At 45.2% G+C, this 25,341-nt stretch overlaps 3 protein-coding genes across 6 annotated transcripts in view; all 3 read left to right on the top strand.

The window, feature by feature from the left end:
• The window catches only part of LOC128443103 (ankyrin repeat and SAM domain-containing protein 1A), a 67,712-nt gene extending 61,637 nt beyond the window's left edge, over positions 1 to 6,075 (top strand). Inside the window, exons 25-28 of one of the 3 annotated variants that reach the window (XM_053425848.1) lie at positions 344 to 481; positions 1,950 to 2,126; positions 3,283 to 3,377; positions 4,645 to 6,075. In XM_053425848.1, the coding sequence (XP_053281823.1) occupies positions 344 to 481; positions 1,950 to 2,126; positions 3,283 to 3,377; positions 4,645 to 4,648 (414 nt within the window). In that variant the 3' untranslated portion in view covers positions 4,649 to 6,075. Of the gene's footprint in view, positions 1 to 343; positions 482 to 1,949; positions 2,127 to 2,443; positions 3,245 to 3,282; positions 3,415 to 4,644 lie in introns of those variants that run through there. The other 2 variants (XM_053425849.1, XM_053425847.1) reach the window with 2 other exon arrangements.
• Positions 6,076 to 8,623: 2,548 nt separating this feature from the next.
• LOC128443108 (uncharacterized) lies at positions 8,624 to 15,732 on the top strand. Of its 2 annotated transcripts, none has more exons than XM_053425854.1 (4): positions 8,624 to 8,781; positions 12,076 to 12,258; positions 13,437 to 13,599; positions 13,693 to 15,732. In XM_053425854.1, the coding sequence occupies exons 2-4, from the start codon at positions 12,154 to 12,156 to the stop codon at positions 15,459 to 15,461; spliced, it is 2,037 nt and encodes a 678-aa protein (XP_053281829.1). In that variant the 5' UTR covers positions 8,624 to 8,781; positions 12,076 to 12,153; the 3' UTR covers positions 15,462 to 15,732. The 2 variants fall into 2 exon arrangements, with proteins under 2 accessions (XP_053281829.1, XP_053281830.1); XM_053425855.1 differs by lacking the exon at positions 8,624 to 8,781 and adding an exon at positions 12,474 to 12,566 and having other exon boundaries at positions 12,118 to 12,258.
• Positions 15,733 to 24,931: 9,199 nt separating this feature from the next.
• Positions 24,932 to 25,341, top strand: part of scube3 (signal peptide, CUB domain, EGF-like 3) — a 66,081-nt gene continuing 65,671 nt past the window's right edge. The window contains exon 1 of the mRNA XM_053425490.1: positions 24,932 to 25,326. Within this exon, the coding sequence (XP_053281465.1) occupies positions 25,227 to 25,326 (100 nt within the window). The 5' untranslated portion in view covers positions 24,932 to 25,226. The remainder of the gene's footprint in view (positions 25,327 to 25,341) is intronic.

Consider the following 25,341-nt stretch of genomic DNA (forward strand, 5'->3'; position numbering starts at 1 on the left):
ATACTTTTAAACTCAGAATTTTAGTATTATTTTCTGAAAGTCTTCCACTCGGACATCAGGCTATTTGCTCTCTGATGAAATTCTCCTCATATTGACATTTATTTGACATTAATAAAAGAAAGGAAAGCTCAGCCGCCCTTTAATTTCTATGTCTGCACTCTCCTCCGATGGCTGTGAAACACATTTTATGCCTCAGTGTCTCCTGTCACCTCGTATTTTCACAATTCCTTCAGACTCGTGTCCTTAGTTTTTGTGTGTGAAAAAAGCTTGATTTTCTTTTTGTGTTGTATTAAAGTGACATTTTCAGTCTGTTGCTGATTCAAACCTTCTCTTCTCGGTGCAGAACATCATCGCAGAGCACGAGATCCGGAATATTTCTTGTGCAGCCCAGGACCCAGAGGACCTGTGCACGTTTGCCTACATCACCAAGGACCTGCAGACCAGCCACCACTACTGCCACGTGTTCAGCACAGTAGACGTGGTAAGGATGGCGCTCGCTGCCCCGCCCCCTTTTGTTCTGCTGGAAAAGTCATTGTGTGGTTTTCAGACACGAAGTCCAGATATCGCCCTGGAAAATCGCTTCCAGACTTTTTCCAGAGTTTTGCCTTTCACACATGAAGAATGCAGCAGGAAATTGTCGGCGTCAGACATGTGCACAACATCAGGAAACACAACAGGGGTCGGCCCTTATCGCCCAAAACCCTCAGATCCTCAAATCTCGTCGCCTTTCCAAGTTGACATCTTCATCTGTGTTTTCTACTTGTTGGCTTGCTCTTCATCATCCTGAGAGGATTTGTAATCTTTAAGTTTTGGGTCCATCACTTGTAAGAAAAATCATCAACTCACTGTGAATTTCCCAGAAATCCGGTGACAAGCAACTGTCTTAAACCTTTGTGTTCTTCTCACATACGTCCTCTTTGGAAAATGTCTGAAGCTCAAAAGATGTCTGACAGAAGCCAGATTAAAAGTGAGAGTAACTTCTTGGAAGGGCTCAAAAACTTTCCTCGCTGGCACATCTGAATTCCACCAGCATGGTTTCCTGTCCTCACTCGGAGCAGATGTGACCGTCTTCACAATCGAACCCTTATCTCCAGACGGCCTTTATCTCTCTGAGGGGCCATGCTTCACCGGCAGTTGATTGCTTCCTTGTAGACACGGTGCGACTCTTGGCCATGATAACTAGCCGTCCATTACCTACTCTGTCCCCCCCCCCCACCCCCCACCCCAGAGATCTGATGATTATCCTGCTAATCTGCCTCATGATGCAGCCGCGGTCACTCCAGACAGCTCAGTGACACACTTTTTGCCTCAGTCACTGCAGTTCTCTGAGCTCTCACATTTCTTCTGTGGGTTTGGGAAAAAAATTGAAATCGAAAACAGTAATAAAAAGCCACCACACACATTAGTTGCACATTAGTTATTTTAACCACCAGACATTATCCTCTCCTCCCAAAGTGGGAACATGGAGCGGATACAGTCTGAGGTCTGAGATGTCTGTGTGACACAGACACAGACGACATGTTTGTGTCTCATTCTTGATTAAAGAAGATGACACATTTCCTCATTGTGGACCTCGGAAGAGTAGTGTTGAAATGTTTTTTAATTCCTGAGCCGTGTGGTGGGATGTTTAAATCATCTGTGTTTACGACTTGTTCATATTTGGAAGCTGAGAGGAAACAACAGGAGAACACAGCAGCGGATTTAACACAAAGATGCAGCAGAGGTATCTGCTGAGAGAAGCTGTGTGGTGCTGCACGATGCTCCTGAGATGAACTGCCGCTTCTCCGTCTTAGTTCTGAAGTGAAACTTTGCTCTCAGATCTTTGCTGCCTCGCTGCAAACTGAGCACAGTGTCGTTGTCCTGGCGGAAAATAAAACTGACTTTGAGGCTTAAACTCCAGGACATTTTCAAGCTCTTCCTCTTTCTCTCTTTTTTCTTTTTCTGCATAGAACTTGACCTATGAGATCATACTGACCCTGGGTCAGGCGTTCGAGGTGGCCTATCAGCTGGCTCTGCAGGCCCAGAGGACCAAACAGCACCAGAGCCTCCCGGTGGGACCTGAGATCACAGAGATCATGTCCAGCCGACCGGTTCCCAAACCACGAGGCAGCGTGCGGAAGTCGGGGGTGAGTTGGACGTCGGACATGTTGTAGTGCAACACACCAACTCTAACACACAAAATCTGCAAATAGATCATAAAGAATTAACACATTTTCCAGAACCTCACACACACACAAACCTGTGAGCTGCCCAGTACAACCACACTCAAACCACACTCCTCCTATCTCATGCTTTCTGCTCATATCTGTGTCATTTTCCCTTCCTCTACTTTCATTTCTTTCATTCTTCCTCTTTCCCTTCTTCTCCTTCCTCTTCCTCTCTCCCTCGCTCTGTCTCTCTCTTGACTCTCCTCTCTCCTCCTGGCGGTGTTTATCTCTCCCAGGACTCTCCTCCTGTCATCAGTCGTTGCTGTTACTGTTACACCTGCACCACCCACCGTCCCTCCTGCCCACTGCTGCACTCTCCCATCCCCGCTGCTCAGGTGCTGCCTCCTCATCTTCACATCTTCATCCGCTCCTGATTTTTATGCTTTTATTTCCTCATCTTCACGCTCACTTCCCAGAAAATGTCACACGGCATTTTGTCCAATTTTTCTTTGTGAAATTATTTTGCTCGTATTTATATAAATATATATATATAAACAATTTATATTAAGTGAACTGATAAATGTGTTGTGTGTCAGGTTTAACTTGGGCGCCCTCTAGTGACAGTTTGGAGAAGTACTCCTTGTGTAGCGAGAGTGTTACTCTGTGTCACTAAATTAGTCTTATTATTACATAACTGAGTTTTTTGCATCAGTACAGGAAACAGTTCTTGAATTTGAACATTGACAATTCCATAAGAACAGAGCTGCTGATGAGGGGGTAGAAGTAAACCTTTGGATGTGGATGTAACTTTTATTATAGTTGAAAAGACAAAGAAGTCAAAGGTCAAACTAGGTTTTAAATGACAAGCATTTCACACCATAAAATATATGGAATGAAGTAGAAGGGCTGGTTGGCCACTTTATCATCATATTGTGTTTATTGAGATCAGATACATATACCAGGCAGACAGACATATATTATTGAATGTATATTGTAAGTTAATTCACCAGGAGGAGTTAGAGTTGTTTGTAGAAGCTTGTATTTATCACTTCCTTCTGCTTATAACTACATTATTCCAGGTTATTTACTATTTGAAAGGTTATGTGTTGCTGATAAGAGCTGCGTGTCTTCCCAGGGGGACATCGTGGACCAGGAGGGCGACGCCCAGTCCCAGGGCAGCGCCACGTGGCTCGTGGACCCCAAGGAATCCAAGCGCACTATCAGCACCAAGTATGAGACCACCATATTCTGAGTGGACCCCCTCTTCCTCCTGACCTCTCAACCTGGGCCTGGTCTCACCCCTCTTCCTTCCACCCCCTCCTTCTGTGTGCCTTTCTCTCTCTCTCTCTCTCTCTCTCTCTCTCTCTCTCTCTCTCTCTCTCTCTCTCTCTCTGGACCCCTGCCCTCCCCTGTCTCCCCTCGGCCGTCACGCGTTTCCTGCTTTTACAACAACAACAACAACAACAACAGGCTACTAGTGCAACCCCTCCACCTAATCAACCCTCCTCTCGCTGGTCTCACTCTCCAGTTTCTGCCACTCCAGCTTCACTCTTGCACTCCTTCTGTTTGCCTGCTTCCTGAACTTCCTCCCCCCGCCCCCCCCACCCCCTTCCCAGTCAACATCCTGGTACTAACTCTCGGTGATGATCTCTTCTTGGTGCTTTTTCCTGCTCTGCTAGGCGACGGCCACTCTGAGGCATGTCACTCTGATCTTTCGACTCCTGGCCGGTGCTGGGAATACCTTGATTTACCTTCACCTGAGAGTGACCCCCCCCCCCCCCAGCACCCCCCGCAGGCAGCACACATCCTCATACCTCGATGGACGTGTCTTCCAGAGGGAACCGAGAAACTGCTCCTGTAGCTCTTCGCATCCGTTTGAAATTGCAGACTGTTTCTGAGTCGGGGGGGGGGGGGGGGGGGGTGCAGGTTGTGGTGGTTATGCAGAGGTCGATGGAGAGGATCTGCTCGAAGCCAAAGGAGGATGAGATCGCAGCACTGTGATAACGTCCTTTAGGAGCTTTTACAGTTATCTTTTGAGGGGTGGGGGGGTTCCTCGTGGGGTACAAAACAGGCTGATATGGGACCCGCATGTAATGAGGCCCATGATACTCCAGAAAATAGACAGCCCCGTCTGTCCTGGGACCGGCATGCCCTCCTTTCTCTTTCTATCAGAGGAGCGGGATTCAAACCTGCTGCTTTCTTCTGGACTGAACTAACTTTAAACTAAGCACTTTTACCAAATCCCCAAAAAGTGTGTGAGAATAAGTGCATCTTCCTCTCGTCTGTTTTGTTTCTTCCTCTTCTTTTCACGACAAATGCCTTCTGTGTCTTCACCGTGTTAAGTTTCAACTGGCGACGGTGACTGGAGTTAATGATTCGAACTTGGGGACAATCTCTCACCATTGTGTTGTTTGTGTCCATTTGTTCAGTTGTTACTTTTACTTTGTTTTAACCTCCCTGTTTTGTGTGTGTGTGTGTGTGTGTCCCTTCCCCATAGCTGAACACTGTGGCCACTCCCAAGCCAAGTAAGAAAGAGCCCTGTTGTCGTGGTGGGTTTGTTTTGTCGTTGGGAAAGTGACCCACTAACCACGCAGCAGATCACATCACCAGTCGGGAGGTTCCCGCCACAGTAACGCACGGGCCCGGAGACTCTCAACACTGCAGGCTCCCTTCACCTCACACACAAACACACATCACCCCACACACACACACACAAACACACACACACACACACACACATCACCACACACACACGCCTCCATTTAGATTCCTGCTCATCAGCGGATGGTCCTGCAGGTTTCAACGCTCAACCTGTCATTAAAATGGAAGCGACTGATTTCTCTGTGTTGTTGTTGTTCTGATACAAAGGTACAAGTTGTCGGTAAGAGACCTCACACTGTCGGTACGCCCCCCCCTCTCCTGGATTATCTGTCCCTTATCCAAACACTGGAGCGTCTCTTGACGACCACGAGCTTCTCATCCACAACGTGCGTGTATAACTGTGATAAACGGGAGGAACTCTCGAGCCGACGAGGAAGCGACACTACAAACACTGTTTCACGGTGATGTAACAGGGGGGTGGCTTTTTTTATGATTTGAAAAGTGTCTCTCTTCTTGTTTTTTGTATGTTTTAATTGTTTTATAGGACAGTGACGTGTCCTAATGCAGGAACTGGATCAGGCGTGGTTCTCGCTCTCTCTCTCCCTCCCTGCGTCTTTGTTAATCTAGACACGATTTTTCACCAAACCTGCCACACAGGCTGGTACGTCTCATAGTTTGTAGCCTCGGAACAGAACAATAGGGCAAGTCTCTCCCAGCTAACTCCCCAGTGCACTGACTGTTAATGGTACTTTCTCTTCTTTTGTCGGCTCATGTGTATATGGGTTGGTAGTCAGGTGTTTTTTTTGTTTTAATTGTTGTATATGTGTTACCTTGTCAGGCCAGTTCGTTAACTCTATGGTACGCTGTGTTCGACTCGCTGGTGTTGGCCTCTTCAGCCATCGGCCTGCTCCCGTTCTGCTTTGCACATCACTGAGGATCAGGAGATAGAGATATTTCTGGGACTAGCCTGATGACAACAATGATGAGAATGATATTGTACATGAATCTAGCAGTCTGTATTTTGATACTTGAATGATTTTTGCTTTTATAGATATATATATATATATATATATATGTATATGTATGTATGTATGTAATTTTTGACGTTTGTCAAAAGAGAGAAAAGGACTATGTCTTATAAAGTTAAACATATCGTGAATAAATACCCTGTGATAAAAAAAATAAAGGTTAAATAAACTATGACTCAGAAGAGGGACCTCACTTCAGAAAAAAAAAAAAGATTGTACATAATCTTGGGCTTCCAGTCTTTTTTTATGAATATTTTTCATAATTGTTCAACTAATAAATGGCTCAATTAGAAAACCTGTCCCTGTTGTTTCTTTGTCTCTTTGTCTCATCACTTTTCTTGTTTACTGCAACAATGGAGCAGATTGTGATGAGCTACAGTTGCACTACAGGTCTCACAGCCAACGTCGGAGGGTAAACAAGGTCGGTGCCAGGAGGAAATATTTGCTCTCCACCCTCCACGTTGCTTTCTGAACCATTTCTCTGCTGGAGGACGGACAGCGGCTTCTCAGAGCCCAGTGCAGGTGGTAACACGCACGTAAAATCTCATCATGGCTTCTCCTGTCAGTCCAAACGTCAAGACTCTGCAGCAGGTACACGCTGCAGTGACGGCATAACTAAAACAGAGCAAACCTGTTTCTGCAGTTCAACTCTTTGCATTCAGGTTCATGTGCAATGAGCACAATTAAATAAAAACAATTGGCCAAATGTTTGCATGTGAAGACCTTTATTTCTTATGCTTTTAAATTTAACGACTGTTGAAACCCTCATGTCTGGAGTTAAGCAAATCTTTCAGACGTCATCTCCTTGTTGTGCATTGGCGGTAATTAACTTATTAACTTCCTTATCAGGAAGGGAAGTAAATCAACAAAAGAAAATAACCACGGCTGTAATTTAAATGCCAGCTTCTGTAAAGTATGGCTGCAGTAATGACTCATCCATCTGTCACAGGCCAATCCCAGTTACCACTGGGCGAGAGGCGGGTGACACCTGCAACAGGTCCTTGTGTATGTGTGTCATACAGAGACAAGAACTCGTTTAACTTCGAGGCAATTCTCCAGTTTAGAATTTTAAATGAAAAGATGATAAAATTGTGTTTATTATTTATGACCAGCTCATATCAACATGTTCTATTTTATTTCTAATGATCAATTTTAGTAAACTTTAAAAAAAAAACTTGTTTTAAAGCACATAGTTAAGAAAAATAGTCCATAATTATATGTTGTATTCTTCATCTGATTTCTATTATTTGTTCAGTGTTTTGATCGTTAATACAATTATAGAATTAATATCATAAAATGTTATTTTACTGCTTCAGGCCACAGAAAATGACGCAGGTAAAGTTAGGTTGTATCAGATCACATGATGTTTTCTGAACATGAATTTCCCAATCTGCAAACTTTCATAGATGTGCAACAGACATAACAGATATAAGAAGCTGTTCCTGGACCGGGATTCAAATACTCCATCATTCACTAACTGACTGAAGCCTCCCAGCGTCCAGCTTGTATTCAATGGAAATAATGTGCTATTTGTTTTTAGGAAACACAATAACAAACAACAAAATAGTATTGTTCCTACTCCTAATGAGATAATCTAGCCCTCTTTATATTACTTTATAAGTTGTTATTCAGGGTACAAACCATTTAGAAGAATTATACCATTAATACAATTGGATTAGTGGCACTAAAGTTTGCTTTCCCACAGGTTAAATGTCAAAACCTTGTGTTCCTTGGACATCGTGTACCCTCATTAGTCCAAAATGTAATTGAGTTCATTCTTTGTTTAATTACTTAATATACACTAATGACAACATGTCCCCCGGCTGTGTTCTGTGAGGACCTGCTGAAGTCTGCATTGTAAGTATGGGACCGGGATTTAACTCAAACCACCACTGAACAAAAACAGGCTCACACACGTAGAGAAGAGTATTGGGACCAGACATGAGTTTTAAAAAAAGAAGAGAGGAGGAAGATCTGTTTGTTATTTTGTAATTTTCAGAATAAAGTACAGATGTCAAGAAAATACCACCAAAGCATGAGAATAGGGTTAAATTAAAAAAATAATATAACAATGTCAATGATAAATTGCCTGAGCCTCACATCCTTGCGATATAAGGTGTAAACATCGATTTCCTTGCATTTACTCATTTAACATCCATTTCAGTTTGCAAAACTATGTTTTATGATTTTATGATTTATGACGGTTTGCCTTTGTTGGTTTTTACTTTATACTTTGTCTCCTGTGTTGTGTTGTTATTTACAGTCATTTTGCTGTTGATTAATAAATATCCTCCCTCTCAAAGAAACAAATTAAATTAAATTAAACATGTGAATCTCGCAATTCCAAATTAATCCTAACAATTCGACCATATTCTCGATATTCAAAATAAATTAAAAACAAGTACTCTGATCAAGTTCAACCTTATTATCAATATTTCATTTTTTTTATTCTCGATGTGCAAATGAAAAAACAACCTCATCCTCTTCTCATGTTTTTCTCAAGGCGCTAAACTCTTCCACACAGATGAGACAAAATGCCTAAAAGAATATGATCATTATTTTTGAAATACATTATATATAGTCCATAACTTTGTATGTCTTTATTGAACATTTTTATCGTAATAATATTTACATAACAAAGTCTATAATAATAATACACATACATATAGTTTATATGAAATATTCTGGTAATGTACACATGTGAATGTATAGAGATTTATTCGAGCCTGCTGCCATTGGGTTCGTCCTTGATGACGTCTGACTCAGGTGCTTGCTGATTGGCCACACACGAACCTGTCCCAAAGCTAATTGGTTCACCTGTCAGTGTTATTACCTGTCGGTCTCTGCTGGTCGTCTGTAGTTTCTCTTGAGCGCAGCAGCGGCAGGAGGAAGGAGAGAGAGAAAGAGAGAGAGAGAGAGAGATAGAGGAGAGAGATTCACCTCCAACATGGACTGAGACCTGAGAAACTGCTCCTAGATCAGCCGGGACTTCTGTCACATCTCCGGTGAGTTTGAGGAAGTTGTTCTGAAGTCGGAGCTTGTTTTTCTGCGGGTTTTTTCCTGTTGAGGGCGTTTGAAGCTCTGAGGAAAAAGTTGTTCTGCTACTTTCTGGAGATTGGAACCAGCCTCTGTGTGTGATTTGCACAGACTTTGCCCTGAAGTGACACTTTTCCAAACTTTTATTTTATTTTATTGGTGTGAGTGACAACTTTCCCCATTTGCACATAATATCAGCATCCTCCTGTGTCGAACATCAGTCTGTGTCGAGAGGAGTTGAGAACAAATCAAGAAAAGACTCTCACCAGTGTTTTCTGGCATTATAATAAGTTTCCATTCTATTAAAGTCTGTTATTCTTTTCAAAATATGTGAGAAATGTGTTATCATCTAATATTTAGTGTCTTATGAGTCAAGAAAGGTTCAAATATTTGCACATATGCGTCAAAACAATAACGTTGGTTTTAGTGGCAGGAGCTAAACATTAATGGAATATTTCTGTTGAGGCTGAGAGTTTCACAACCTGCTGTTAACACATGAGCTTTTCTTGTTGACTGTTAATCATTAAACCAGTTCCCTGACTGGCTGCCCTTGAACGCATACTTCACATAGTTGTGTGTGCGACCCCGGATTCAGGAACACACAGTAATCCATCATCTCTAAATGATGCTTCCTGGGTTTGTAATGAGTCTGGTTCTCTCACAGCAAAAAAAAAAACTCACTCAAAAGACCTGGAGCTTGAAACGTCTCATCCGCTCGAGATGTGACTCAGGTGGAACGCCCAGTCCCATCGGAGCACTGGGCTGATTTGAAACACTTGTTCTTTTCCAAACGCGATGGAAGCAAGCAAAGTGACATTCCTGTCTGTATTAAATCACTGACTCAGCTGTGGGTGTAGTGAGCCAGCTCTCCCACCGCTGCTGCTGCCCTACAGGTTTGGTGCCTCGCTCAGCGCCGAGAGGTGTTGGCTGCTGGGGGATTGGACTCGGGTGGATCTGCTGATGTGCACAGGCCTAATGGGAGGTTACAGTAACCAGCAGCTTTCTCTGGGAGGCCCGTAGCTGCTGGTGTTGCCAGAAAACATGTGGGAATGTGGGTGTTGGTGATCAGGTTTTTCCCCCCGGGCTGTCCTCGTGTCAACAGGGCGACACGTCAGTGCCCTTTACCAGCAGGCCGAGTCTAGATCAACCAACTGAGAGGTCAGGTCCCAAGGAGTCAGAGGTCACCTGCAGAGGTCATCACAGAATTTGATCTTTCCAAATCCATTAATAGACTCGTATTGAGTTTGTTTCTTGTATTTTTAAAGTCAGGTTTTCTTTTTTTCTCCGAGCAACATCTTCCTCCTCTTTCTCTTTCAACACTTATCTCTGTGAAAGATCTCACTGTACCTTGGTTCAGGGAAACGAGGGTTTGTTTAGGGTTTGGCTGTGGACAGAACATATTTAAACTGTGATAATCAAAGTGATATGAAAGACAAACATCTCACTCTATTTGAAGTTTGGAACATTACCCAAATTCCCCCTTCTTTGTTGTTTCTAAGAATCTTTCAAATGAAATGATCTAAAAGAAGAAAACTGTTCAAACTCACGCCTTGGAGATTTCTCATTATTTTAAATCCATAAATGTTTATGATCCGCTGCATCTAGAATAGATCAACAGAGCTTATAACATGTTCTATCCATGCTTACGACAATATCGTTGGAAACGTCCTAAATGTAAAGCAATTTTCATAAAATGTCAGGATTTTAAAACCTCGGGAATCCAGATGTCTTATAATAAGACATCTAAGATCAAAAACTCTAAAATGCATGAATCACTTGAAGTTGAATTGAATTTTCATACTTACTTCACTCACAGAACTTATTTCCAAACGTCTCTTTTCCTTCCCCTCGCTGCCAGGAATGCAGCTGTGTTGGGGAAACACTGAACCAATTATGAATTTATTCGCTTTTGGCCCTGAAAGGTGGTTCAGTTTAATCAGAACATATTTTATTTTCTGCCTCTAAAATAATCCGCCATTTCCTCATTACAAATGTGGAAAGTAAATGATCCCTGAGCAGAAAACAACACATGAAAAGTAATTGTATAATAAGTTTTAATGCAGTAAAAGACTCTGTGACACTGACTCATACAGAGAAACTTTAATTCAGGTTCAAGGAATCAAACATTCTCTGAGATTAAAATCGAACAATAAAGTTAACTGAGCTCGGCCTTCTCAAACACCGCTGCACCTGATTGTGCGTCTACGTGATGAACAACAAAGCGATTAAAAGTCTTTTCAACGCAGGATGTTGCGTTTGTGTGACCTAGTTCACTCTAATCCACCGGAGTGTTTGAACTTGACTTGATCAAATAGCATCTCCTCCTTAGTGTTGTTTGTGCTCTTTGCTTCTGGCACTGTAAGGAGGTAGGAACCTTTTTTTTTTTTTATTCCAGCTCGTGTGAATTTATTTCCCAACCCTGTTTGTTTAGTGAGGATTTAAAAAAAGTAAAAATCCCTGTTCCTCATTGTCCCTGCAGCAGACGAGGAGCCTGTAGTAATCCCCTGAGGTCGTGGCTGGCACGCGTACTCCCTCCGACGTGACACAGGAGAGCGGGCAGCAGGCGCCTGGGAGCAGTGTAGTGCGGCAACACAATCCCCTCGTATCAACTGTCGTTACACAAACTGAACATGACAGGAAGTATGTGACACATGCTCACAAACAAAGATGAGCATTGCTCGCCGTCGGTGAATCACAGCGACTGACACGACAAAGGATTCATGGATTTCTGTTTGACTTGTTGTTTCAGCTCCATGACATAAACACATCGTATGACAGGCGGACTACAATCTTCAATCTCTCCAAAAAATTGTATCTATTGGTTTTAAAGCCGTCCACGTCTCGCCTGTAAATAAAACGTTTCACCATCTCATCCATTAGTTTGTTTAACGACTCAATTAGCGTAGCTGGTTGTAGCCAATAGATCCCAGTGACTCCATTCAGCATCTCAACGGCCTCTTGTTACGTTAATGGGAGAGTGATTACATTATGAGGATCATTTAACTGTGAGCTTTCATTTATGGCATTAATTTGTCTCACTAATGGGAAGAGTTGACGTTAATGGCTGTTTTTCGTTTGCTGACTGATTCTGTGACAGACCTCAAGCCGTGGCTCCTCCTCCTCCTCCTCCTCCTCCTCCTCCTCCTCCTCCTCCTCCTCCTCCTCCTCCTCCTCTCAGCCTCCAGTGGGAAACTGTCTCAAACCTGCAAGTTGAACATTTTTTGTCTTAACCGCGCCATCTTTTCTTCCTTCTTCTTCCTCAGAACGACTCTTGGTGAGGTTCACGCTATTCAAATCGGACTGTGAGGTCCAGTTTCCGCCCTCGTCTTCCTCCTCATGCAATGACGAAGAATGACACGTGGCCAGGTGGCGTTGCCATGGATTCGTTGAGCAATATGGACAGTGCTGGGAGCTGCGAGAGTGTAATCAGCATGAACTCTGGCTATGTGAGTGCTGCTGTAGAACGCCTGATGGATATGGAAAGGGGGGGGTCTTGATATTTGACAGTTTTACCATAAACCTATAGTGTATATAATCTAGAGCACATAACCTCCATCAAAGCCCAACAGTCCCTTTTTTAAATTCAATCAAGCTGCTCCATGTTTCACTCACTCATCGATATCAGATCCCTTAATATGCCTGATTTATGTTTTTGTTAAAGTAAAAGAAAGTGGAAATAGAAAATCCTGGATCTGCACCAAAATTGAAAGGTTTCTTCCCCGATTCTCACCACATCCTTCCACTAAGTGTCCTGGTAAGCCATTCAGTCATTATTAGGAAACTTGCTTACAAATAAACAAACAAACAAACGCACAGGGGTGAAAACATAACCACCTAGTTCGAGGTCATCCTTCAAGTAGAAGGAAAACACAAACCTGTAGAACTTGAATTACGGTAAATAAACAACTTCTTCCTAAAATGTAAACACAAATGCACGTTGCATATTCTGGAGAATAAGTCATGAAATAAGTTTTCCTGTCAGCCGACCAACACAACCGGCCGAGCTCCCAGTCATCTGCCCCCAGTGACTCTGCAGCTTATCTGTTTATTGTCAAACACAACTTATGCAGACTCTTCACAGGACACTCCCCTCCCCTGTCTGCACCAGGGTCTGAACAGCGTCTCCAACACCTGCACAGTCATTACGAGACAGACACATGAGAGACGAGGAGACAAAGTGGATCTGTTTGAATCCTCATGTTTGGTTTCCATTGAGACTCATGTGGTTTTTAGAGATCTCGATCGGTTCCCAGGCAGCTGGAGTCACCTGAAACTCCTCTGACAAGTCAATGTGCAGTGAAAGAAAAACTCAGGGACCAGGACAGAGCTGTTATTACTCATTCCTCCGCAGCTGTTTGAACACTAAACAACTTCGACCTACTCCTGCTGTGTTGTCTCCCGTGGCTGTGCTCAGGGTTAAATGGAGGACAGAGGTGACTGAAGAATTGAGAAAACCTCTGAAAATGCTTTGGTTTTTAACATACATGGTCTTAAAAGTCAAAATAATTTAAATAATCAGTACAGCAATATTTCCTGGACACGGATATGGATTCAAATCTGTCGTACTTGATGTTGGTGTTAAATCCCCCTCATGTTGAACTCACTGGTCTTGTAATGTGTGCAGAGTGAAGACAGCATGGAGCACCTATCTGCAGAGGAGAGAGCGTGTCTCATGTATCTGGAGCAAACCATCGAGGCGCTGGAGGTGCAGGAGGACAGTGGCTTCTCCAACGATGAGCCAGACGCTGGGTTTCAGGCAGACAAAATGGGTCAGACCAACGCACATGGTGAGCGCCTCTCACGTTCTGCTCAGGGGATCATCTCCGTCGTGTCTCCTTCCTGTGAACTAACTGCAGGGATTGTGTTTTTCTTTTTCTCAGACATTCCCAGTATCAAGCCGGATCATGAACCAGCGCTCCCATCATCTCTGGATGTCATGACTCCACCCACTGGTTCTCCAATCCCCCCATCGGCTCCTCAGCCTGAGGCTCTGTGCGTTACCACAGATGAAGATGGTCATCCTAAGATTGTCACCAGTTCAGAGCTTCACGAAGTTCAGGCCAATGGGGCCTCTGCCAAAGATCTGGTTCTGATCCCACCTCCCTCAGACTTCATGGACAGACCACGCCCTCATGTGCACCTGGACAAAGCCAGGGACCTTGCTCCATCTGCCAGGACGTCCAGTAACAAGCCCAGAGGATCCATTGACTTAGAACAACTGCGTCAGAGAGCAACTGCAAAGAGAACTTCAGGAAGCTCCTCTATGACCCAGGAAAGTCCAGACATGCCTCAATCTGAAGGGGTTCCCGGTCTGAGTCAACCAGACGTCACCTCTAGTCCCCAGATAAGTCCTCCTCCTGATGCTCCTGGTCCCCAGGTGAGTCCTCCTCCTGATGCTCCTGGTCCCCAGGTGAGTCCTCCTCCCGATGCTCCTGGTCCCCAAATGATTCCTCATCCCGATGCTCCTGGTCCCCACATGAGTCCTCATCCCGATGCTCCTGGTCCCCAAATGATTCCTCATCCCGATGCTCCTGGTCCCCACATGATTCCTCCTCCCGATGCTTCTGGTCCCCACATGAGTCCTCCACCCGATTCTCCTGGTCCCCACATGAGTCCTCCACCCGATTCTCCTGGTCCCCACATGAGTCCTCCACCCGATTCTCCTGGTCCCCAAATGAGTCCTCCTCATGAGGCTGCTGGTCCCAACTTGAGTCCTCGTCTCGATGCTGCTGAGCCCAGAAGTCCACCTGCTGTGGCCCCTAAGCCCAAGAAGCTTCCTCCCAACATTATTCTGAAGTCCCACAAGGCGTCAGCGTCTGATGGCGGCTCGGGACAGTACGTGGCCTCCAGCAGTGACCGGGTGCTGGACCCAGTCCGCTACGAGGCTCTCCGAAAGCTCGGCCTGCTAAAAGGTGACGAGGCGGATCCAGGTCCTACCCTGAGCCCCAGACTGTCTCCCAAATCTAGAAATTCCTGGGGAGCGCCTCCTTCTCCACTCAGCCCAGCAACCCCACACAAACAGCACTTCACACCATCTAACATCCAGATCAGCAGCCCACCTCCAGTCTCCGCCCCCCAACTGCCTCCAGCTGCCGTGCATCTACCAGTTCAGGTTCCAGATGTTCTCCCAGCACCTGATGCTTTCTGTGACTCCCTCGAACCTCTGACGTCAGATAATCGACCGGCTGCTGCCGTCGGTGTTTCCGAGGCTGATGTTCACGCACAGGAGAAGACGCCTCCTCCGACCCCACTTAAATCAACCCCACCCAGGATCGTAGGTGTCAAATCGGCCTCCCTGGAGCGCTCCGGCCTGGGACTCAGCAACTCTTTTAAAGAGGAAGGCTCCAGCGAGGACGGCGACCTGAGCCCCAGGCAGCTGCGGAACAATCGGCCCCGCCCAGCATCCCTTGGGAGCGGGAAGGAGTTTTCAAGCACTCTGGGAGAGGCGGTCACCCATCAGGAGCCCGGATACCGGAGGTCCCTGCAGGTCCCTCGGAGGTCCCTGCCGGCCCCCACCACCCATCAGAAACCCAGAGACTCTCACAAGCTGCCTCGATCCCAAGGCATCAGCGTGCTGATCTGCCCCCATTCAGAAAATGAGGAGAGCCGCCGCCAGGCCCTGAGGAAGCTGGGGCTCCTCAGGGACTGAAGCCTCGAACACCTCATCTCCTCGTCTATCTGCAGACTCTCTTTCACACGCGTGACGAAGGCATCGCAAACCTCTCGGGAAGCAGCTCTACTACATATTTATGCTTGAACCTTGACCTGAAAACTGTCATTCACACTTCTTACGTCCCCTTGTTACTGATATTGTACAGTGTTTTTATTTCTCCTTCATTTGGCAAGAACTGTTTGGATATTTCCTGAGTCTCTCACTGTCTCTGTGGTGCTTCTTTGTAAATTAAATGCTGTGATAAGAAGTTGTCATTTTAATTTTGTCTCGTGTTCGGCAGGTATGAAGTGTTTCCACCACTGTCTGGTTTCACAGGCTCTTTACTGGCACCAGTGTGAGGCTGGTTCCCGTCGAACTTCTGCTTCATAGACTTTAAAAGGTCACTTTGGTTTATAAGTACTAGCTAAACTTCTCTGGAAGGTTTGGTCTGGTTTTGTTTCAACGAGCACTGGGCTAATATTCAAGTTTAATTAGAATTTAGTCAAATCTATTTATTCAGTGTAATTTGGTTTATAAATGAAGGATTTTGATGTTGAATGAATTTGAATGCAAACAGGACATTGTGGTTTTCTAGGTTCTAGTTCACTGAGACTCGATGCAAATAGTCCCAGACCGCCCGGTGATATGAATCTGAGACACGAGGATTTCAAAACACACCAGAGCAGCGATCAGCAGTGTCAGTGTGCGTCTGTCGTACATGAGCTGATTGAACTTGTGTTATTTTCTGCCGTGTAAGATCAAATTTCTCAATCACACTCTGTCCTGCGTTACTCACACGTGACACATGTGACCATGTGACGGCCTCGCGTCCAATCACACGCAGAGGGCGGCCTGTTTTCTGGCTCAGCCTCAGCACCCTTATCTGATGTGATGGTGAGAGAACTGGTGCGACCTGTTTCTCTCTCAGCTCCTGCCTCAGCCCTTGTGCAACACCTCCGCTGCTCCTGCTGGCACATTTATGAGCCGCCGGGCCGCCTGTCTGGAAAAAAGCATTTTATCACTGCTGCAGGCTTTTAGAGACAAATAGATTTGCTCTTAGCTGTAATTTGCTGTAAAAGTCGACTCACTTGATTTGAGAGACATTTCTCTGAGCTGTTAGTCCCAGGTTCAAAAACTCTTTGACTTGTAGAGAACACGGCACAACTTTTGGAAACAACAAGTCCACTTTTGGATTTTCTTACCAGACGGCAACATCCAAGTCGCACACATCTTACTGGTGGTGCAGTGCTGTGATCTTACTCTTATGACCTTCACCACAGAGGTCGTGTTTTAACCCCTGTTCCTGTATCGGTCAGGGAAGAACCCTTTCAACTTAGGTGCAGATCCAGTTTTAATTCCATTTCCTTTAACATTGTGACACGGGGTGTTTTTTATCATTCCCCTTGTTTTTCCTGAGAAGAATTGCAGGATCTTGATAAATAAAAACCAGGCACATTCAGGGAACCGATATTTAACGTTGTTGCTTTAGCAGAGGTTTGTGCTTTTCTATTTATCTTATTAAATTCATACATTCGTTTCTGAATCTGTCTCCAAATAACTGAGTCCATGCCAAGTGCAGCCTCACGTGTCCCTGCCCTGCACACCTTACTTTCCCTTCAGCCTTTTTGTTTTCTTGATCACACCCAACATTTCCTCTCTGTGTATGTTTCCATCCATAAAGAGAATATTTCCATTCTATGCGTGTGTGTGTGTGTGTGCGTGTTTAAACCCTTTATTGTTGTCAGTCAGAGGTTATGAGAGCCAGGTGGAAAATAATTTGAATATTGTTTTGAATACTACAGATGAAAGATATAACCAAAAGTGTGGGTGTTCATTGTACACAAGCTGATATCCGAGTCAGAATCATCGGGCTGTTTCAGCTTCATCAGTTTGACTTGTAGTAAAAGAGAAAGCCAGTGAAAGAGGAAGCAGCTTCGTGCCGTCGAACCAACACAGGCGGCTTTGTGCTGCTCTGCGGCATGTTGGTATGTGAGCTATCTCTCCTCTCCACCTGTTTGTTGACCCGCTGCCAGCAGACCTGACTGACAGGGACTCAGTGACAGCTCCTGTCACTTTCACTGTCACCCTGGTAGGCTCCATAGATCAGCTGCGACCAATAACATCTGCATACCTGCACCTTCTTCTCCGTGTGAAGGAAGCTACAGAGACACCAGATGGAAACTAGGATGAGAAAAGATGATGAATTACTCATCGTGCCACAGTGACGTCACAGTAAACTGGGAACAACTTTAAGAACTCTTCCTGTTTATAGGTTTTAGGAAAATTCTAGATTATTTTCAGCCTGCGTTGAGGTTCCCAAGGGATGAATAGTGAACCTGTTTATCACCCTACCATATTGGACCAAGTAATGCTGATCTGGTTTCAGATTTCAGTGAGTTGATTTCATATGCAGTGGTTTATGATCAGATCTGTACGGTGGCCCTGAGAGCTCAACGAACAGCACCTTAAGAAAACACATGCAAGTTGACAAAACACAAGCAAAGTAAAAAAGCATCTTCATCAATTTCACAACACAACACATTTAATGTTGGGCCACCGTAGATCTGAGATCATAGAATTTCAATAGTTGGGCTCAAAGGCCAAAGTTTGATTTTATTCAGGAAATGTTTTTTATCAAATGGCCAAAATCATATGCACACATACTCTGTTGTGTGCATATGAATGAGGAGAGAGATAGACAACGAGTGAGCTTATTATTTTGGCCACAAGGTTTGTTATATTAGACAAGACGTTTTTTTTCTCACTTCCTACGACGCATTTTTATTATTTCTATTTTGATTGTTTGTTATAAAGTGCAATACAGAGTGCTGTAAAAATAAAGTTATTGTTATTAACAGCTAAAAAGTGAAGAACAAATTCAGGTTAACAAGCATTACTGCAACACAACAATTGTCTGACTGTGATTTATTTGCTGATTTTCTTTTTTTCTTTTCTGTGTGAGTGGTCTCAGTTTTTCTTACTTTGGCCCCTCAGTGTCACAAAGCTCCACAGGAACAGCTCCACCACTAGGGGGCAGTCCAGATTGGTGTTTGTGTCCCAGTGTCCCACTGACGCTGTCACCAGACTGAAGCTGAGGGTTCACGTGGTGGGTAGGATTTAATAAAAGACTCACATGAATCCCAAAACAGTGAAACCAGTCACATGACACATTTCTCTGCGTCTGTGTTGAAACTCAACAGATGTCATTTGTTTTGAGTTCAAACCCCGATGATTCAGGAGGAGAATCTCAGCATCACACCGGCCAGCAGACAGTCTAAATGATTACACTGGGTTAGATTTGTTTTTACATTCATTAAATTATGATGGACAGAAATATAACAGTTTTATTATCATCCACACAAACACTGGGAGAAAGTAAGTTTCCTGTGAATTCAGCCAAAGGGACATAACTTTGGTTTGAGTCCTTTGGAGACAAAAATGCTAAACAAAAAAATCACCCAAATAAACCTTCAATCAAAAGAAACTGCACTTTGTCTACATGTGCTCAATAAAGGACTTTCATTAGGTATATAAATATATATGTTCACTCTTTTGAGTAAACAACTTTATATATAAAAAGGCAGTGACACATATTCACAAGGTTTTCAGGGTTTGAACTCCTCCAACCTCGGTTCACGATGCTACATCAACGTCACAAGGATCGGACCAGATAGGAATTAAAAAAATTCATATTTCATAATAAACATCAGTATAATATTTTTTATTATCATCCAAACAAACGTGGGGAAAGAGTAACAAGTCAGTTTCCTGTGAATTCAGCCAAAGGGTCGTAACTTTGCAGTCTGGGTCCTTTGGTGCCAAAAATGCTAAACAGAAAAATTGAACCCAAATAAATGACTTTGACTCAGTTTCCATTTTATTTGCACGTCACTGCCAAGAAGTGCGGTCGTTCAAAAAAAGTGTGGAAAGAATCTGGGATTTCTGCAATAATGAAATTTGGTTCAGTAATTAAAAAGAATTGGGTTCTGCTGTTGATCCATGAATTGTCTCATGAAACTTTAGCACAGGCCCTGCTGCTTCCATGCTTCTCCAGTTTATTTACAGATACTGGTTTTTGGTCTGAGGAAAGAACAAGTCATTATTTATTTCCTATACTGATTATGCGGTTGGACGGACTGGGCCGGAACCAGAGTGATTCCGAGAGCTCGGTTGCATTTTTTTTTTATCTTTCCCAAACAGAATCACTTTGTCTTGTTCCCTCCAGAGGAAATGAATCAGGTCGGAGTAATAGCAAAGAATGTAAGAGCTGAACGTGGGCGATGTTCTGGAAGGTTTTACTCATCCGAGTGTCACCACGACCCTTAAACACAACCATAACTCCTGATTGGCTTAGGAGGCCTGACAGGGTTTGAATGGGATCTTAAATTTAGCTCTTTCACTCCCAAGATATTTTAGGTTTTTGTAATATTTACGACACACACCCCTCAAAGCTCCCCGGGGACACTCCCTGCTGTGAGCTGGCGGAGCAGGTAGGCGTAGCTGCAGCACCATCAGGCTAGACAGTGAGCTCATGGGACTTCCCCCCCCCGTCCTGGTCCCGTTCTGTACTTACCTCCTGACGGTGCACATTGTGTGTCTGAAAGAGGCCTGCCGAGCGCCTCGGCCCTTTCTCCAGATACGAGTTGATCACGGAGGATTAGTGGAGACAAAGTGGCACAGAGCCACTGCTGAGTGTGCTGGGGTTTCAGCATGCCCGGCCCAGTTCTGTGTCATCGAGAGTTTACTTCAAATATACGGGTATTATCTCTCGCCCCTGTGTGGGCGTGTGCGCTGGCGTGCGTGTGCCGTTGTATGATTTTGTTTGTATGATGATGATGATTGATACTTTGAATGATGCGGGCTCATCAGTGGGGCTTAGCCGTCGGATCCAACCAGGACAATGTCTCCCTCCCTGTCCTGTCTCATTTGATCGTGATGGGTCCACTTGATTACAGGTGTACACGCAGCAGATAGAGTTTACGCGCACAGGCCTGCATCCCCTCCAGCGAGTCGCACGCTCCCTCACGCAGCTAACAAGCCTGTCCGTACCTCCTCTACCTCCTCTTCCTCCTCTACCTCCTCTTCCTCCTCTACCTCCCTGCTGCTGCTGCTGCTGCTGCTGCTGCAGAAAGTGATGTGGGACTGGGACTCAAACATCGAGTGATGTGGGACTGGGACTCAAGGAAAACAATCCCTCATGCCCCCTCGGCCTGAGGGTACTGCGGCCATAACACTCATTAGCTTTCAACCCGTGTGACATTTCCAGTGGTGTGGTATTACAAATGCAACACAACTTCAATGCACTTGTTTCCACTGGAGTTGTTGTTGCCTGTGATGCTTTAAGTTAGTTACAGTGTGTGTGTGTGTGTGTGTGTGTGTGTCTCCTCTGTCTCATCCAACTTGACAACTGCATTTGCTTCCCCACTCTCCCTCTCCAGCTCCCTGTTAGTGCCAGTGACTGAGGCTGTGGTCGGGAGGCATTCCTGGGGCAAGCCCACAGTGTTCGCTGGGATGCCTTGCACTAAAGTGTGGAACTCAGCAAGCCGCTCCGCTCCCCTGTGGTGCGGGCATGGTGAGTACCAAGAGACCCCGCTGGGCCTGCGGTGGGGTTGGTAACCTCACATTCGAGGGCCCCGCAGAGAAGAGAGCGAAGAGGGAGAAAGAGTAAAAAGGTTCCGAGGTTGTAAGCCGTGGCATTTTCACACATAAATCTTTCAGACAATCGGGGAGTTCAAAAGTGGAAGTGGAAGAGAGTAAATGAGGAGCGGAGGTGATGTGTCCCTGTGTAGGACCATCTGGAGGAGAACATTAGGCTCTCTGCAGGGCACCTAACTTCCCAGCTCATTAGCATGCAGTGAGGTTCAGTAGTGGGCTCGCACAGACGCCTCCCAACATGCATCCATCTTGGGTTTATCTCACAGCACCAGCTGTTGGGGTCTTGTCTGTGCTTTTTCAGAGTCAAAATGTAAAAAGTATCGTGTGACAACAACGTCTGAAGATGTGTTTTGACTCCTGGTTCCTGAGAAGTGGAAAAAAAAGGTTGGACTTTCCAAACAAGTGCCGGTGGAGACAGATCAGCTGAGGCGGTCGTTAAACACGGCGTGTGTCTGACAATCATACATTTTTCATGAAGATCCAGAGAGGGCCACGCTTCGGCTCCTGAACAGAGGAAAATGAGCAAGCTGATGGGTGAAGGAGTCTCAGGGGTTAATAGCGTTGCAGCCAAATCCAATAAAGTCTTCAAACATTAAAGAAAGAGAAATAAAATAAAATGCTTCCTTACTGCTCCTGTGGTGTCATCCACGTCTCCTTAGGCCCCGATATTCAAAGTCGGGCATCATTTACACCATGTATTGTTAGTTTGGGTCCTCCACTGGAGCCGTGTTCATGTTTTCGTGCATGTTGAATGTTGAATGTTGGGGCTTACTTACTTGGATGACCCCACAGGAGCAGTATGGAGGCTCTTTATGTTTTTTCTCTGTTGTTTTCATACATTTGAAGAATTGGTCACCATTTACTTTCCATTGTATTGGATTTGGCTGCAACACTGTTTACCCATGAAAATCCCAAACCGTATTATGGACTAAAACACTTCACCCACCACCTCCATCGGCATAGTGCTGAGTAGATAATGGGTTAATTTAAATTTTTCGGTGAACTACACCTTTAAATTCAGTAAAATCCCCCAAAAGAGAACAGTTTTAAATGTGAAACAAGTCACGGCTGGTTTTGGTCAGTCGCTCTGCACAAACACAGTCTCCTCTGTTTGCGAAAAATGAAAATAACACAACTTTCATTTGACTTATTATCCACAGCAGATCCTCGCCGGTCCCCAGACACCCAGCGTGTCGCCGAAGGCCTTGTTTTTTACCACGAGCATCATAAATTAAACATAGCCTGCGTTTCCCTCGGGTGTGTGCTTGTGAAAAACTAGCTGGGTTTTTTGTGCACAGTGTAACCAGCTCCTTTGTCTTTAATGAAGTGTTGCCGTGAAAATAAAACACACACTGATCCTGCAGTGGGACTCGTACACGCCGGCTCAGCGGCAGCCGCGTTCTGACTTTCTCCAACTCCCCGAGTGACTCTGAGCTCATTTGGTTATACAAGTGCTCACAATTACCCAGAGATTTGGACACAGGGACACGGGATATTTCCATATCCCCGACGGATGTTGTTTTAATTACACCGAACTCCTTGACTTTGTGCTGTGGATTTACATGTTTTTTTTTTCTTTTTCTTCTTCCTCTGTGGATGCGATGGGGTTTTTCTCAGGTTATACTGAATCGCTTGTTTATCTAGGGCCTCGAGTCTCCGGTGAAACAAGAGGCGACATGAAAGAAAAGAACAAAAAAAAAACATATCAAATAACTGTTCATGAAATATCTGCCTTTGAATTGAAGGCGGTTATAATTTGACAAGTAATAAAGTGCAGGTAATGACATAATTTGGATAAGATGCAAGATAATGAGAAATAATCTTCTTTTCTCCCTGTGGCATAAGTCGAATTCAGTTTGTGTGTGTGTGTGTGTGTGTGTGTGTCTGTGTGTCTGTGTGTCTGTGTGTGTGTGTGTGTGTGTGTGTGTGTGTCTGTGTGGCTCCGATCCTCTGCATCATCTGAATAAAGAGTTATTATCTCCAATCAGCGTCATTGTGAGCTACTAATTATCTTTGATTGACAAAAAGAAATTACACAGGGCTGCCGGAGTGATAATTACACTGTGGAATCTGCCTGTACATTGAAATGGAAACATAAACGCATCAACACAGCACATTCATTTGGGGCGGTATAATGCAAGAGGTGGGAGCAGGTGTGGGACTGGGTTCCTCTGCAGGACGCTTCCTGAAATCAGATGCCAGTGCTGCTGGGTATAATGGGAGAGAGGTGTGCTGGGATTCATGTGACTCGTCAGGTCTCATTCCTCTGCAGGTCTTGGGGGGGGGGTTAATGGCGTGGAGCCTCATGATCAGTGATTTGCAGGAATACACAGCTGATGGTGGAGTGAGGAGTGAAAAAGCATCCTCAGAAAGCAGAACTCTTTAAATGCACGGCACCAGTTCCTTTATGGGAATGTTGGCATGAAAGTTTTCTGCACAACTTGCTTTAAATCCACCTGAGAGCAGCTCATTATGACTGATTTATGACACCGAGCAGGGCTTCAGTCATTCAAAGCCGGGAGCAAGAATCGATGGGGGGGGTGGAAATGTGGCAGTAGAGCTGGATCTCCTGCAGAGGAGAACCCAGTGCTCAGTACCGCCGGGTGACTAATGTTCTGCTGGTCATGGTTGTGCAACCAGATGACACAAAAAATATAATTTGCATTTTTCTCTTTTTTTCTTTACACCAGATGATTATCATTCAAAGGCTTTCATCAGCGTCCCTGTAAACAATTACTGATTGTTCGTTTTCATACCTGAGGAGCTGTTTCATTCGGAACAGCTGCCGTCGTTTATTCATTCAAACTTAGTTTAATATCTGCAGGGCCCTTTCTGTTCGAGAGGAGGAGAAGAGTTTCCTTCATGTGCATGCTTCTCTTAACCAGTTGCAGGCTCACCTGGATCTGGGTTCTTCACGCGGGGCCAGTTCCACTTGTTACAGGAACACGGGGAATTGCTTCGAGCCCTCAATTGACCTCGGAATAAGGACGACACACAGGGAGATGATGAGGTTTGAAATAAAAAAAAAAATGTAGACTAAAATATTTTCCATTTTCAAATAAGTTTTGCAATTTACCTTCTTTTGCTCCGTGTGTTGAACTCTTCACTTCCTTCGTGGTGCTGGACAGAAAAGGACCAGGGATGGTTTGTCATCTCACTGGCACTAATTAAACTGTTTGCGTCTCAATTTGACAAAATGTCAACAGATACTGCCGAGGCTCCTCTTTATTGGCCAGCGTTAATGTGAGATATCGTAGACGCCATCACACCAGTGCTGCACCAGTGACCCCCATGAAAACACGCGTTTTAATGGTTTGCTTGGCGGACTGGATGAGCTCCTGCACATGGCGAGCGAGGACAGAATGCAATCTCGAGGCTATTACTTTTTCCATCTGTGTCTTTTAAGAACCCATCCGCCCTCTTGTTCCCACCTCCTCCTCCTCCTCTTCCTCCTCTTGCTCTTACCCGCGCGGACGTGACCCTCCACGCGCGTTCTCCCCCCCTGGTGGCGCAGGTGCCACAGCACATGTGCCAGGTGAGCGCACGCAGGGGGGGTCGGGTCCACCGTGCACGTGGTAACCCCCCCCCCCCCCCCCCCCCAAGGTCCATCTTCTGTCCAAACCAGCACTTGAGGGTCCTACAGGAGGAGAACAAATAAAAAACCCAGGGAGGGGGGGGAGAAGGAGCGGCGGAGGAGTCCGGAGCGTGGACGCGTCTTCTTCTCTCCTCCCCCTTCAGACCCCACCGCCTCTCTCCATCTCTCCCTCTCTCTCTCCCTCCCTCCCTCCCTCCTTTCTTAAACTGACATCGGGTCTGACTGGAAACATGACAACAGAGAAGCCTTCCTCCTCCTCCTCCTCCTCCTCCTCTGCGCCGCGCTGCCGGACCCCGACCACTTGAAACTCCAATAAGCAGGCGCACGGAGGGAAGGAGGATCGCACAGGATCCTGTCAGCGGGAGCTCAGAGGGAATAACAAGAGACCTTTATACCACTCTCTCTCTCTCTCTCTCTCTCTCTCGCACTCTCTCTCTCTCGCACACTCGCTCCTTGCGCATCGCAGAACCTTTCAGAAAGTGCTCGTGCTCTAACTCCGGGCAAAAGTTACCATGTACGTGCACGCTTTGATACGCGCGAGCCTTGGATTTGTGGCTCTCTGCCTGGTCGCCTTTGTCCAGCAGTCCGCTTCAGGAAGTAAAAGCACTCAAGGTAAGTTTTCACCTC

The sequence above is a fragment of the Pleuronectes platessa genome, chromosome 6 (assembly GCF_947347685.1).
Source record: "Pleuronectes platessa chromosome 6, fPlePla1.1, whole genome shotgun sequence".
In the NCBI taxonomy this organism is placed as follows: Eukaryota; Metazoa; Chordata; class Actinopteri; order Pleuronectiformes; family Pleuronectidae; genus Pleuronectes; species Pleuronectes platessa.